At 35.5% G+C, this 15,888-nt stretch overlaps 1 protein-coding gene across 1 annotated transcript in view; it reads left to right on the top strand.

The window, feature by feature from the left end:
- Positions 1 to 15,888, top strand: part of LOC127971645 (GPI ethanolamine phosphate transferase 2-like) — a 105,555-nt gene that overhangs the window by 60,446 nt on the left and 29,221 nt on the right. Inside the window, exons 7-8 of the mRNA XM_052574818.1 lie at positions 1,248 to 1,465; positions 11,687 to 11,971. Of these exons, the coding sequence (XP_052430778.1) occupies positions 1,248 to 1,465; positions 11,687 to 11,971 (503 nt within the window). The remainder of the gene's footprint in view (positions 1 to 1,247; positions 1,466 to 11,686; positions 11,972 to 15,888) is intronic.

Raw genomic sequence — 15,888 nt, 5'->3', positions numbered from 1 at the left:
TTTATTTTGGGATGAGAAGGCTATCTTGCAATGCATCGCAGTGGGCTCAGTAAAAAAAAAAAAAAAACCTCTAATTTTTTTTTTTTTTTTTTCGTTTCTGATTTTACTGATTACATGCTTGCTAAATAATGCATTTTAGATTTTTTTTATTATTAGTTTTTTTTTTCCTCAGTGATTTTGCTGCCTATACAGGCTTGCTAAATAATAGCTTATAATAATAATAGTTTTGTTTTATTAATTTATTTCATGTAATTGAATTTAAATAATCTTTTTTCTCCCCATTTTTGCTGCTTACATTATAATTGTACGTTTTTTATTTATTTGTTTATTTTAAGTTATGAAGATGATGATGATGATGATTAATATTGTTGTTTTTTCATTATTAAAATTATCTTTTTTTTTTCCTCACTGATTTTACTGATTGCATGCTTGTTAAATAATGGAAAACAATAGATAAACCGATTGTAATTGTTTTATTTTTATATATATTTTTTATGTCATTTAATTTAAAAATGACTGTTTTCTGCTTAAAAACATTTTTTCTCTCAAAATAGTAGGGAAAAAAACAATAGCTAGCAGGAGATAAATCAATTGTAATTTTAAGGATTTTTACATTCATTTGAATTTATTTATGTATATTTATTAGTTTATGTTTATATTTTATTTTATTTGTATCTATGTAATTTTAAATACTTTAAATACTGTAATTTATTTTATCTTATTGTACAGTGTAATATTATAATTTAATTAAAATAAATGACTTTTCCCACTGATTTTGCCATTAACAGGCTTGCTAAACAATAAAGCAAATGATAGATAACTGATAAATCGATAGTAGATTGTAAGGATTTTTATTAGGGTTTTTAATTAGGGGTTCAAGCACGCAGTGCTGAAATCCTATTGTATCGGTTAGGATTTTTATTTTATTTTTATGATTTATTTTGTCTGTATTTACTTTGTTATTGTTCCATTTAATTTAGTTTCAAATCAATTATTTTCTCATATTTTTTGCTTACAGTCTTGCTAAACCATTGATAAAACGATATGCAACAACAGATAAACTGACTCTTATAAGGTTTCTATAATATAATTTAATTAGCAGTCATGTAGAGCATTTCAAATCAGTCACTCACAAGGTTCCAGTTTAGCAAAATGCATTTGAAGGTAGTTGTCTATGTAGGTAGACAGCAAGGCAGTTAACAAAGTTACAGTCGTTCTCTTTCTTGTTTTCTCTCTCTCTGTCACAGAGGATGGTTACGAGCAGTTTCGCGTGGCAGAGAAGTCTCACGGAAGCTGGATGCAGCTCTATGTGGATGGAAACACGTCGGAGGTTTTGAACAACATGGGCAAGAAGGTTCTCAAACAGTATCTGGAGGCCCTGAAGGCCATGAGTTCAGCTCTGAGCAAACAGCTGGGCAAATACGACATGTACTCCATGATCATGGGCATGATCTTCACACTGCAGGTGAGATCCGTGCAGTCCTGAAGATATTTGCATCACTCACAGTCTAGTTTGGTTCACATCACACTAAGTATGCTGTCTACTCAAACTAAACTTTATTCAAGGTTCTGGCTATAAAGGTCAGTCTGATTCATTCTTAAAGTATTTCACATTTTTAACAGACAGGTTTTACTTCAGCTATTGTAATTTCACATCTATATTCAGGTAGGTTTTGGCAGTTCCACATCAGATTCGAACATTTGCTCCTTCATGTCTATCACTTGCAGTTATAGTGGAAACTAAAACATTTATCACTTCATAATACTAATTTCCTGGTGCAAAGTGACTTTGTAAGGTGTATGTTATGTGTCACTAAATTACACGTGAAAGCAGTTTTAACTAGTGATAAGAAAATTAATTATTTAGCAAGTTAAATCTCTTTCAGAATCTTCTGGCAGCCTTATACAGAGACAATAGTTCCTTTTTTCCCCAGTATTTATAAGGAAATTTTGATTAAAATAAATGTGTCATATATAATATAAAAGATTATATAAAAATACAGCTTTTTTTAAAGAAATATCTGCTGCTCACCAAGACTAAAAAATACAGTAATAACAGTGGTATTGTGAAATTATATTTACAAACAAAAAAGTTTTCTGTTTGAATATGTTAAAATGTAATTTATTCCTGTGATCAAAGCTATATTTTTCAGCATCATCTCTCCAGTCTTCAGTGTCACATGATCCTTCAGAAATCATTCTAATATGCTGTTTTGCTGCTCAAGAAATGTGTATTATTATCAATGTTAAAAACATATATTGGAAATTGTGATTTTATGACAAAGAGAAACTGTGATACATTTTTTGCTGTATGTAGGATTGACATTGCGGTCCAATTTCCAATTATTGGAGCGGGTATTTCCCCCCCCCCAGCCCCCCCCCCCCCCCTCCCCAGACTTGAAACATACGCATGTTACCAGATTGATGACACCAACAGGAACAAGCGCACCTTCCTTGACAGCTTCCATCATGACTGAAATGAAATACGCTGTGTTTTCCACCAACTGGCAACCCGGGGTGCCAAAATACAATTTGGTAAACTGGCAGTGGGCGGATTTCACAAACCAAAGCTCATACAGACGTTCTGACATTTTTTTAAAGAAGAATAACTGACTGTAGCATTGTTTTTCAGATAAACAAGAATATTAACTTAGCATGTTTACTAAATATCTACAAACATATTATGGTATTTTTATGCTTTAGTAGAGTCAAAAACAAAAACAGAAAAGAACAGCATTTATTTAAAAAAAGAAATCGTAACATTGTCACTTGTGGTCAACACAAGATCTTTCAACACGAGAATCTTACTAGCCCCAAATATTTTAATGGTACCGTATGTTTCATTTGCCATTCAAATACATTATTTATTTACAATATATTGGCATAATATCAATCCTTGGTCACCTATACTCTCAATGGGCCTCATTCATGAAACATTCGTAAATAGATTAGAAAATTCTGAGTAATTTGCGCGTGAAACCGATATTTTAACATGCGTATGTTAATGAATTCCAGTTATATGTAAATAGGGCGCGTGTGCACTCTCATTCACAATTAGCATAATCCCGCCTATCAATTAATGTTACAGCTATGCAAATTGTGTTTCCAGGAACGCAGTGGAGAATTCTGGTCTACTTTTTCAGGTTTGGCTCCAGTATATTGCATAAATGCAAAAAAGACTAATAGGCCATATGCCTAATAATAAGTATTCAATAACCCCCCCCCCCAAAAAAAAAAATTTTGCCAGCTGAAAAATATCATGCACTTTTCTTAAAACGACTAGCTGGTGGCGCTTGAAAACGCTTTGGTTGCCATGATTTGGAATATCCTTGGCAGTAATGTTTTACTAGTATCTCATTTTGAAGAATATTACTGAATATAAAAATGCAGAAAACAATAATATTAACTTCTCTGTTGTTGTTCACTTGTTGTATAAGTAGTAGGACGATTGGTCGCTGTAGTAGGCTATTTGTTCCATCCCTCTTCCATTGATTGGATGGCTGGGTAAAAAGTGACAGTGACAAGTGACCTCCCGCTCTCTCTAGTGAAGCTTACACGGACGTGACTAAAACTACAATTCATCGACTGGGCGCTATTGGCTGGCTCCAAAAGGGAGTCAGTCCCATAGACTCCCCATGTTAAAATGCCCAACTTTGCAGCAGAAAAAAAAAACATGTTTACAGCCTGATACAAAAAGTGGTTTTGGTCTATATAGCTAATTTTGCCCTTCGTGACAACTGTGAGGGGGTGATTTTTTTTATCCATCTAAATGTTATTAATCCTTAAATGTCTGCATAATTAAGGGCGTGGCCACTTGAGTGACAAGTGGATTGCCGCCAATGTCACCGCTGTTTAGCTAAGTAGGCGTGGTTTCAGGAACCAGCTCCCGCCTTTTTGCCCGTTTTGATTATCTAGGAGTGTCGATGACCCGCTCCACCCACTTTGAGCTTCAAAAACGCTCATCAGGAGTCTACGTTGTGATGTCATGGACACTACATCCATGTTTGTCTACAGTCTTTGGTTTTACCCAAAGCTAAACAGTTTTTCAACTCTAAGCTACAAAAAAACTAACAAAAAAATTTAATTATACATTACTTATACAATTAAACCCATTGTTGCCATAGAAACTATATGAGTGCAGCTAGTTTTAGATTAGCTAAAGATTTGCGGATAAATGTGGAATTTAGCTGATGAGTTGTAACTTAAATGAGTTGTAAAAGGATTAAACATATCTGTATTTCTGGTAAACTGTAAATTTGTGGAAAGATTTCATTCGTTTTCTTCCTTTGGCCGATGATAAGGTGAATGATGGTGAGACGTGAGTTGAGAGTGGAGTTCGGAGGTCTTACAGTGGTGTGAAGGAGGATCAATGTCTGGGTGTGAAGGACTGCGGCCTCTCGTCTCATATACATCCCTCACCCTGCCAACTCATTATGAGCTTAATTAGTCCCTCTCTTCTCTGTAATTAACAATAAAGAGCTTGCCAGCCCTCACGGCTGAGTTCAGATCCAGCCTGGTGTGGGTTGTTGGAGAATCAGGGGAGCCCTTCGAAGTCTTTGGGAGTTAATTTCTCCAGGTTTTCAGTTTTGGATTTGGATTTTCACTGTTTCTTATTTCCTCAAGTCAACGTGAAATCAAAACTGACCCTATTTGCTTTCCTTACACAAATTCCTGTTTTGTGTGCGTGTATGTGTGCATGCCTATTTCATCATTACAGATTATTCCTGTAAAGATGTTTGCTTTATGTATTTCATTATCTTTTTTTAAATATGTGATAAGCAGCATTCCTTTGTTGGGAAACAGTGTTAACCAGTAGCTATTAAGCACTGTTTTAAAGGGATAGTTCACCCAAAAATTTAGATTCTGTCATTAATTACTCACCCTAATAGCGTTCCAAAACCCTCAGACCTTCGTTCATCTTTGGAACACAAATTAAGATATTTTTTGATGAAATTTGAGAGCTTTCTGACCCTGCATAGACTGCAATATAATGGACACGTTCAAAGTCCAGAAATGTAGTAAAGACATTGTTAAAATAGTCCATGATTGATTCAACTCAAAATTGTGAAACTTGTGTATTAAATAAATTTAATGTATCAGAATGAAGTATTTTACGTCTTTCTTTTTTTTAATGTGATGATTTTGGCTCAAATTTAACAAAACCCACCAATCCACTATCTCAACAAATTAGAATATGGTGACATATATCAACACAAAACACATGCAAAGGTTTCCTGAGCCTTCAAAATGGTCTCTCAGTTTGATTCACTAGGCTACGCAATCATGGGGCAACCAACCGAGAGAACCCTATGAGGATTGTCAAGCAAAATCGATTCAAGAACTTCACAAGGAATGGACCGAGGCTGGGGTCAAGGCATCAAGAGCCACCACACACAGAGGTGTCAAGGAATTTGGATACAGTTGTCATATTCTTCTTGTTAAGCCACTCCTGAACCACAGACAACGTCAGAGGCATCTTACCTGGGCTAAATTACTGTAATTTTGCCCAGTGGTCCAAAATCCTCTTTTCAGATGAAACAAGTTTTGCATTTCATTTGGAAACCAAGGTCCTAGAGTCTGGAGGAAGGGTGGAGAAGCTCATAGCCCAAGTTGCTTGAAGTCAAGTGTTAAGTTTCCACAGTCTGTGATGATTTGGGTCAATGTCATCTGCTGGTGTTGGTCCATTGTGTCACTGCACCCGTTTACCAAGAAATTTTGGAGCACTTCATGCTTCCTTTTGCTGACCAGCTTTTTGAAGATGCTGATTTCATTTTCCAGCAGGATTTGGCACCTGCCCACACTGCCAAAAGCACCAAAAGTTGGTTAAATGACCATGGTGTTGGTGTGCTTGACTGGTCAGCAAACTCACCAGACCTGAACCCCAGAGAGAAACTATGGAGTATTGTCAAGAGGAAGATGAGAAACAAGAGACCAAACAATGCAGATGAGCTGAAGGCCACTGTCAAAGAAATCTGGACTTCCATACCACCTCAGCAGTGCCACAAACTGATCACCTCCATGCCACACCGAATTGAGGCAGTAATTAATGCAAAAGGAGCCCCTACCAAATACTGAGTACATGTACAGTAAACGTACATACTCTCCAGAAGGCCAACAATTCAATAAAAAGGTTTTTTTTATTTTAGTCTTGTGAAGTATAGTATGAAGTATGAAGTAAAATCATCACAATTAAAAGAACCAAAGACTACTTCAGTCTGTTCATTGAATTTATTTAATACACAGGTTTCACAATTTGAGTTGAATTACTGAATAAAAAAATTAACTTTTCCACCACATTCTAATTTATTGAGATGCACCTGTAGTAAAAGTACCTAGTAGTATAGACGAAACCAAAATTTTCTTTTATCCAAACCCATTTCAAACAAGGTTATCTTATTATATCATTGTTACCTTATAGACTCAAGAATACATCCATTCCAGACACGGAAGATGCTCTGATTTGAATTTACAACATTGTTAGTAGTCCACAAATCATTACCTTTTTCTGTGTCAGACTTATCTTTTTTGTTGTCATCATCTAATGTCGCGAGCGGGGCTGAGGAAGTGACGTTGCCTGCGTCTGTTCAGTGCGACCTGATGCATCCCCTGAAGTGAGACAAAGGAAATATTGCTAAATAATAATAATAACGCGACTAAATGAGATGAAATAACGTTATAACATTTTGTTTCGTCTCGTTTTGGTCAATGAAAATAAAGAGACATTTTAGCATAGTTTTTTATTTTGTAAACCACTTTTTTTTGTTCTTGTTTTTATTCATCCACAATTAATATTGCATTATACATTTAATTATAGTCATCGTCTCGTTAGTCATAATTTTCGTTGACAATAGCAACACTAGTTGTGACATCATAATCATTATTTTACTGCTTAGACCTTGAGAGAAAGTTTTTCTTTTTGCAACATTTGCCTTTTCAAAGTTAGGTTGGTATATGTTAAGAGGACTGTGGCGCTACAAACTCTACACTGCAAGCACACAATTCAGCTACTCTTGCGGTGTAGATGCGGTATTAGAGTGTCAGCATGCTAAAACCCTCTCTGAGAAGCTGCATCTCTAAATTCATTCCTTTAAAGCTGTGCTGCTACAGCCATCAAAGCAGCACTTTTGAAACAATTTCACCACCTTCAAGAATAAACACAATTACTGTCAAACTTCAAATCACCTGTGTTGGGCGATGTTCCCGTTATTATGCACAATCCATAGCTCTCAGTTTATTTGCAAACACTATGATAGTTTTGTGCAATAGAAGATTATAGTTAGTTATTTGTTATAGTTATTTAGCCTGTTTATTTGTTCATTATCTGGCAGATACCGTATTTAATGTGCAATTGATGGCATACACTATTGTTCAAAAGTTTGGGTTCTATAGGATTTGTATTTAGTTTTAATTTTTTTTTTTTAAGAAATTAATGCTTTCATTCAACAAGGACATATTGAACTGAAGTGACAATAAAGATGTTTATAATGTTACAAAAGATTTCTTTTACAAATAAATGCTGTTCTTTTGAACTTTCTAGAATTAAAGGATCCTGAAAAAAGTAACACATTTTCCACAAAAATATTAATATTATATATTCAAGACTGGAGTAATTGCTGCTAAAATTTCAGGTTTGCATCAGGAATAAACTGCATTTTAAAATAAATTCAAATAGAAAACAGTTATTTTAACTTGTGATAATATTTTGCAATATTACTGTTTTTATTGCATTTTGGATAAATTAAATTGACTGTTATGGTCTCTATTAAGAACTTAGGATCTGATTCAACAGAAAATATAATTCCCTAGACTACAACAAAGAAAAATCTTTTCCAATCCTCTATGAGGAAAGGAGACCAGGGTTTCTCCATCTCATATGACCTACTGGATGCCCCAAACCTTCTGACATTCTCCAGTCCCACATCCCACTGGACACTGTGTCCTTTAGATCTCACTGAACGGATGAGGTATTGACTGTTTGGAGACTGTAGTACTTCAATAATGGATTGCACTTAGCAAATACAGCTGTTGAACTGTGGCAGGAAAAAGGTCTTTAGCTCACACGCACATATAGCATGCATCAAATGTGGTGATTTCATCAATACTACAAGCCTGGGAAAAAAAAGATATTGCAACTGCAGAAGATGAGCGGTGTTATAAAATGTTTCCTCCATAAAGCTTTGAAAAATAAGTTCTGGTTGTAAATTAATGTTTATGAAGCTTGATTGATGATAAATATATAACTGTTGATTGTTAGTTCATGTTACCTCAGGTCCATTAACAGATTTGGATTTTAATAATGTATTGGTAAATGTAGAAAATAACTTTTAGATTTTTTTTTTTTTTATATATATATATAAATAGTGTGTGTTAATTTAGCTAGTCAACAAATGAAGCCTTTATATATATATATATATATATATATATATATATATATATATGCCTATAAAGAATTGATTTTATATTGCATTATATGAAATATATTTAATATAATACCATTTTTATAATATATAGTTATTTATTTATATATTATAGGTTTTTTTTTTGCAATCAAAAACACAAATTGCTAACAAGACTATAGTGTTGCTAACTGCGAGGATGTGAGTTTACATGCTTGATGAATCGAACAGCCGATTTGCCAACTTTACTCAGCAAGCTGGCAGAAGGTCTACACCATAATGAAGTGCACCAATTAGCTTTAGTCAGGGTGTTGGACAAAAGGTCAAAATAAACGAGGAGAAGTGTTGTGAAAAAGTACCACAATAGCTGTTACTCTCTGAACAGCATTAGAGGACTCCAGAGGTTGCCATAAACAGTAGTCATTTGCTCTGTAATTTTTACACAGGCTGTGTGAGGAAATACACAGGCGTGTTCAATTTGGACAGGATTGAAATCACAAAGTGCAGCTGAGAAACAAATTGACCTGACCTCTTCTGGGAGAACTAGTCCTGTCCAAATAGAGCAGAGAGGGGTGGAAATGAGCATGGTGTCATCATCTGAAACTAAAGTCATTTCACAAAAAAGTTCACTAATAAAGCCTTTATTAAATATCAAAACAAACATCTTTGCCGTTGTCATGTTCAAACATTGAAAAATACTTTACAGCGTTTATTAAAATTCAGCTTTGCATCACAGGACAAAATTACATTTTAAAAATATATTCAAATAGAAAATAGATGTTTTAAATTGTAATAATATTTCAGTTTTGCTTTTTTTTTTTTTACAGTATTTTTAATCAATTAAATGCATCCTTGGTGAGCAGAAGAGATTTCTCTCAAAAACATTACGATCTCAAACTTCAAGTTATAACATTGATATAAGAATGAACATGAACTAAAAATGATCAGTAGTATTCTTATAAGTTAAGATTTTGCTGTTCATTGTTGGCTCATGGCACTTAATATCAGAAACATGCATTATGAAAGAAAATATGGTCAGTTGTGATTTCATGCTGACTTTGATCATATTTCAGCTTTCCATTTTCTGTCTCAGCAAAATATCAGATTAGTTTTTCATCCTGTTTTCCGCTCTCCCATTGTTCACTTATTCCTTTGGCCCTTTATGCTAAATCTGGTCCCCAAAAGCTTTTAACTCCGATGATCGACAGTTTGTGTCTTTTCTCTGTTAAATATTAACGTGGCATTTCTGACCCTCCGATTTCAAGTTCTGAGAAAAAAGTTTTGTGTTTTTTTATGTGACTTCTTCAAACATCGCTCACAGTGCAAATGTAACATCCCGTAGAGATGTCAACGAAGACAGTCGTGAGCGAGTGAACCGGATGGGGACAAGAAAAGAGCGAGTGCGTTTCAAAGCGAGCGTTTGACTGTCGGTGCAATTGTTGGAAGTCGGAGGCAAGGACACGTCAGCGTGTGTCCTTTTTTAAAGCCCTGCTCTCCTGCTTTTATCAGAAATCTCTCAGAATGTGAGATATCTGCATTCACTTCTTGGCTGTCAGTTTCGACAGTTTTTTACAATGAAAAAAGCTGATTTTGCATTAGCAAGAGGCTTCCTGACAGCAGTGGACAGGTTTTCTCCAGTAAATAACCTCTAAATTCATTGTGAGTCTTTCTTTAGGGTTGTTTATGAATATGTGTCCTGGTGTCGTGCTGCAGACAAACCCATTATTAATTTTCCATAAGCCTTGTCGATGTGCGACCCACGCTGACCACCCTTCTGATGAAAAGTGTGTGTGTTTATGTGAGATTACAGTTGTTTATGTATAACCCCAATTCCAGAGAAGTTGGGACATTTTGTAAAATGCAATAAAATCAAGCATCTGTGATTTGTTCCTTCTCTTTAACTTTTATTTAATTTACAAAAGTACAAAGAAAAGATTTAGTTTTAAGAGTTTAGATTAAGAGTTTTCACTGACCAACATAAATGCATTTTGTAATTAGGAACACATTTTTATTTTGATGGTAGCAACACACTGTAATGTATCTGCATTAGTCCAATACAGTTGTGTTTGAGAAGGATGAGGTGTGTATTGTATTAACATGTATCCTGGGATGTACAGCAGAGACATAGTCAGGAACAGGTTGGAACAAATGTTGTAAGTAATAAATAAATAAAAAATCACCCAATGAAAATCCTGAGCTTGTTACTAATCTAAACATTTAGGTGGCTTGCATCCTATAAATGATCCTGTCATCTTTGTGTATAAAGTTTTGTTAACTCCATTTGTTGTTGTTGACTACATACACATACAAAGTTTCTTATGCTCATCAAGGTTACATTTATTTGATCAACAATACTGTAATATTGTGAAATATTATTGCAATTTGCAAAAGTAACTTCCTATATTAATATACTTTAAAGTGTAATTTATTCCTGTGATGCAGAGCTGAATTTTATTCAGGCATCTCTACAGTCTTCAGTGTCACATGATCTTTCAGAAATCATTCTAATATGCTGAATTTTTTTGTCTATGTTAAAAACATTTGTGCTGCTTGAATTTTTGGAATCTATGACACTAGCATACTTTGATGAAATTTTTTTTTTTTAAGAAAAAGGCTTTATTTAAAATAGAAATCTTCTGAAACAATATACACCACTGTTCAGTAGTTTGGGTTCAGTTTGTTATTTTCTATATAAAAACTTTAATCCATTCTTTCATTTCATTCATTTAACAACCTGTTAATTGATAAAAAGAGTTGATAAAAAGAGAAAGTAAAGACTTCTATTTTGAATAAATGCTGTTCTTTTTTTTTACTTTTTGTACTTTTATACGTATACTATCCAATGGCACCCAAACAAAAGTGTTTGCTGAGAAGCTGTAAAGTGCTGACTTAGTCAGTGATCCCCATTTCTCCAAAACCCTGCCCTCCAAAGACCTTATCCAATTCCATGTCTGCAAACCCAGACATGCAAAATGATTGACAGGCAGAGAGCACTTCTGATTGGCTTAAAACTTTCAGATTCTTTTTTGCTGATTACAGGGCCTAGTGTTGACACAGAGATGTGTGTGATTCCTCAGGACGCCTATTTCTGTGATAACTGCCAGGGCCATTTTATGAGCGATATGCCTGGAAAATCACTTACAACAGCTTCAATACCAGGTGTAGAAACTACTATCGGTCTCAAATGGCCATTTGTGAAGGCATCACCTGAGACAGATGTTAATACAGGCAGTAAACAGAGTCCTTGTGAGTGTGTGTGTGTAACTGAAGCGCTCCCTCTCATTCTCCAGGTGCTGTTTTTGCTCTTGTTGGCCATGCCGGAGGCGTTGAGCAGGGAGGCAGTTGTGGACGTCCCGCTGGCATCATCTCTGCTCTCTCTGCCCTTCTACCTGCTGTGTCTGTTCGGCTCGGCCCTTCACGTGCTGCTCTGCACCTCCGCCGGGGGCCCCTGCTATCTCTGCTCTCTCCCTTGGGTCCTAGTGTTCTCCGTCATCCTCCTGTCCTCCGCCTTCACATGTGCTCTGGTTAGTATGGTGGCAAGGAGGATGCCAACCAGCAATAAGACCCCTACTAAGGTGAGTGAAAAGGTTTCCAAAACCAAATGTAAAAAACGAGTCCGTAACTCATAATAAAGCTTTCTCGAGTGAAAACGTCCATCCCCGTTTGTCCTCTCACATCAAAATCCACCCACATCTGTATTCAGAGCTGTTTTGGAGGGTTTTTGCTTGTAAACAGTGCGTGATCTTTAAATATTTCTCTCCTAAATTCAGATGAAACAACCTTTTCACTGGTGAAAGCAATATTATGGATTATGGGCTCATATTTTAGCTGGATGGACAACAGTTAAAATTTAAAACCTCTTAGTGATGGATTTGTGTCACTGTTGAAATCAGCAGTGTCCAGTATATAATCATGAGCCAAAGAAATGGCATTTTTGACCATTTAGTGAACTATTATTTCTGAAAAAATGTTGCCCCTTGTCTTCCATTGGTGGGACAAGCAGACAAAGCAATGTTTTGTCATTGTGTTTACACTTTTCGGGGAAGTCAACCTGTGAATGTGTGTCTTGTAGTCGTCTCTACACATTAGGCTGTGATGGGAGAAAGTTTTTGAACATCAGAAGCATCACACACAGCAGCTTTATGTCTCTGGAGGGCCAAGTAGAGTTTCAGACTTTCTATTTTGCTCTAAACACCAAAAACAAACCCTGATTGAACTTTTATCCTTGGCAGTTTATTTAAGGACAAGTAGAGAAGCTCTCTGGTTACTTTAGACACAGGCCTTGCTTTAAATGCAATGTCCTTGTTTAAAGGTCACTTATGAACTGGAGCTGTTGTCACAAGACAGCTATGACAGTAAGCTCGCTTAAGAAGTAAAAAAAAAAAAAAAAAAAAAAAAGTACTAATACTATACACTATTAGAAGTTTGAGGATGGTAAGATTTGATAATGTTTTTGAAAGTCTTTTATGCTCACTAGAGCTTAATTATTTGACCAAATATTATTACGATTAAAAAAAAAAATTCTATTGAAATATTTTAAAAAAAGTAGTTTATTTTTGTGATGCAAAGCTGTATTGCTAGCATCATTTCTCCAATCTTCAGTGTCACATGATCTTTCAGAAAATATTTTAATATGCTGATTTGCTGCTCAAGAAACATTTCTTAGTATTATCGGTCTTGTGATGATTTATAGGATATTTTGATTAATAGAAAGATCCAAAAATCCAAAGCATCTTACAAATGAGAACAATGGAAGCAATCAAAATCGTCAAAAGAGCAATGATATACAAGTGCTATAACAAGTCTCAGTTAGCTTAACACCGTACACATAGAAAGGGCTTTTAAATATTATGATAAATAAAAAGAAAACAGATAGAATAGAAAAAGAATAGAGTAATCTGTTAGGGGTTAGGGGTCTTTTTGAGAAAACAAGCAGCAAATGAATAGAGTGCCGGTTTAAAAGGGTCATTTTTTTTAAAGAATAGAATTATAATAGAGAGTGTTAGAGTTACATCCTACCAGATTTTATCACAGAATAACTCCCAACAGGGTGATCAGGACCCCGCTTATTACACTGTTACTTGCCAAATAAGTAAGTAGTTGAAATATCTGAATGCAAAGCTTCCTTTAAAGTTGTCATATAATGTTGCTAAAAATAACATTATTTAGTGTAATGAAATATTCAGTTTAAGGTTCAAAAAACACATTCTTTTCAAACATCACTTTTTGCATCATCATTGAAAAGTGAGGTGTACACTGATTGGCCAGCTATCCAGTGTGCTGTGATTGGCCGATTGCCTCAAGCGTGTGACAGAAATGATATGTCCCTTGCCATACTGTGATGAGAGTCCCGGTTAGAACACTGACATGACAGGACAAAAACAATAAAACCCATAAAAAAAATGCTGCATCCAGTGGGGACATAATTACGGATTATAATGACTTAGTGTTCACACTTAATGTTCACATATCGCGTCTTTTGCGTGCGCAAGTTCGTTATTTCCAATGTAGGCGCGCTACATGTGTGCTCATAATGGAAGCGACGCAGTTTTTTCCAGGCGCGTCCGCACCTCATCGAGTTAAAAACATCTCAACTTTTCAGCATACCGCAAGCGCACTGTGGGTCATGTGACAAGAACTAACCAATCAGCTTCTTCCTATCCCATAACAATGTTGAAAGCTCAGCTAAGATGAAAGAATAGGTGACCATAGCTGTATATGGATTGCCATTTTGAAATAAATTTAGTAGCAGAGCTACTGCGAGCGATTTTTAGTGCTGCAAGTCCATTTATCCTTTGCTGAAATTTCCGCATCTTCATGGAGAGAGCATGTCATGGTTGCTTAGCAAAGGCAGGCCCGAGCGCTTTGGAAAGAAGGAAAAAGCGGCGCGCCTTGCGTTTTCCACGCGTTTTTAGGCGCGATATGTGAACGGCCCCTTATACTGTCTTTTTACAATTGTGTTGCATCGGGGCCGCCCAAACATAAAACTACGTCTGCATTTGTGATTGGAGTAACGACAATCAGCAAGCGCTGCTCTTCATTGCTTTAAACTCACGTTTGAATCATCAGTGACAAATTCTATAAATATGTAAATGTACTTACAGATTGTGAGTCAGAGCATTGTAGTCTTCTCTCCCAGGATCAAGAAACAGTCCTCCATAAAATACGCTGCACACATCTGAATAATTGGGTTGAACTGTTCTGGAACAGTGTTGTAAATACAACTTAACCACGGATTTCTAGTTGTGTCCTGTTTTGGAAGACCAAAGTAATTATTTTTGCTTATTTTTGCTTTCACAATGAAACAACGTCTCCACAACATGGAACCGGCGGCAACAGCGAGAATCAGTGTTATTCCTTATTTCTTTGCGTGAACATTTGGGCGGCATTATGCAAATCTTCCCACATCGTGATGTTAAACGAGGCGTTTTAGGAGGGTGTGGACGAGTCTAAACTTTTATTAAGAATAAAATGGGTTTGAGACTTTAGTCTTTGCAACTTTAGGGATTTATTATTTATTCACAAACAGCTTGTAACACTCCAAAGAGAAAGGAAAACTTGAAATCGCATCATATGACCCCTTTAAGAAAGCAGTTGCTTGCAATCGGCAAACTAGACTGACATTTAAGGGATACGGTGCAGAAATAGTACTTATTACACATAATTTCACCACATTAATAAGAATGGCAATAAAAGATATTTAAGATGAAATTGTAACCAGTTTGTTAGTTATCTTATAATCCATTAACATGAACAGAACAATCTTCTGTTCATCAAACATACGAATCGGGAGAGAGCGAGTCTGCGATACCCAGGATGACATAATTAAATAATTGTACACATATTGAGATTCAATATTTTTTTAGCCAACCAAGTGCAAAGCTTCCATGAATTTGGATTCAAATACAGTAACAGGAGAGCTATTCATAAAGCATGTTAAAACTGTTCCAAAACACAAGCATGACCGTACCAATATTAGACTTACATTTGAAACACAGTTGGGAAGCATTAAGAAAGATCTTGTGGAGGCAAACCGGCGTTAAATAAGTCCTGTAAATGAACTTGAAGCTTTGCTCATGAGACAGCAATGTTTTAATGATCATTAAATCGAACTATGCCTAAGCTTGTATATACTGCCATTTTATGTCATTAAGGAGAAAATGATTTATAGCCTTTTATTGATAGTTTTCAATAATAATGCATTTACACCAAGAAATTTGGAGGAAACTGTAAAAAAAAGTCTCATGTAAGAGGCAATCTATAACACATTTCTTTGTTAGTATGAGATTGAACAGCTGTTTTGGCCTCCATGATGAATGTGAGATGAGAATATCACATCCGCCTACTCTTGCATCATGGGATTAAATATTGGTGAAGTTTATAGCACTAGTAGAGTCTCGCAAAAAACTTTCTGGGTCATATTTCATCCACAAAATCATAAGAAAGGAAGAAGTTGTGTTGGGCTCACAGAGTCTTCTCTCTTCATAAAAAC

Source organism: Carassius gibelio, chromosome B14 (genome assembly GCF_023724105.1).
Source record: "Carassius gibelio isolate Cgi1373 ecotype wild population from Czech Republic chromosome B14, carGib1.2-hapl.c, whole genome shotgun sequence".
NCBI lineage: Eukaryota > Metazoa > Chordata > Actinopteri > Cypriniformes > Cyprinidae > Carassius > Carassius gibelio.
This window is presented reverse-complemented; position numbering and strand designations above follow the sequence as displayed.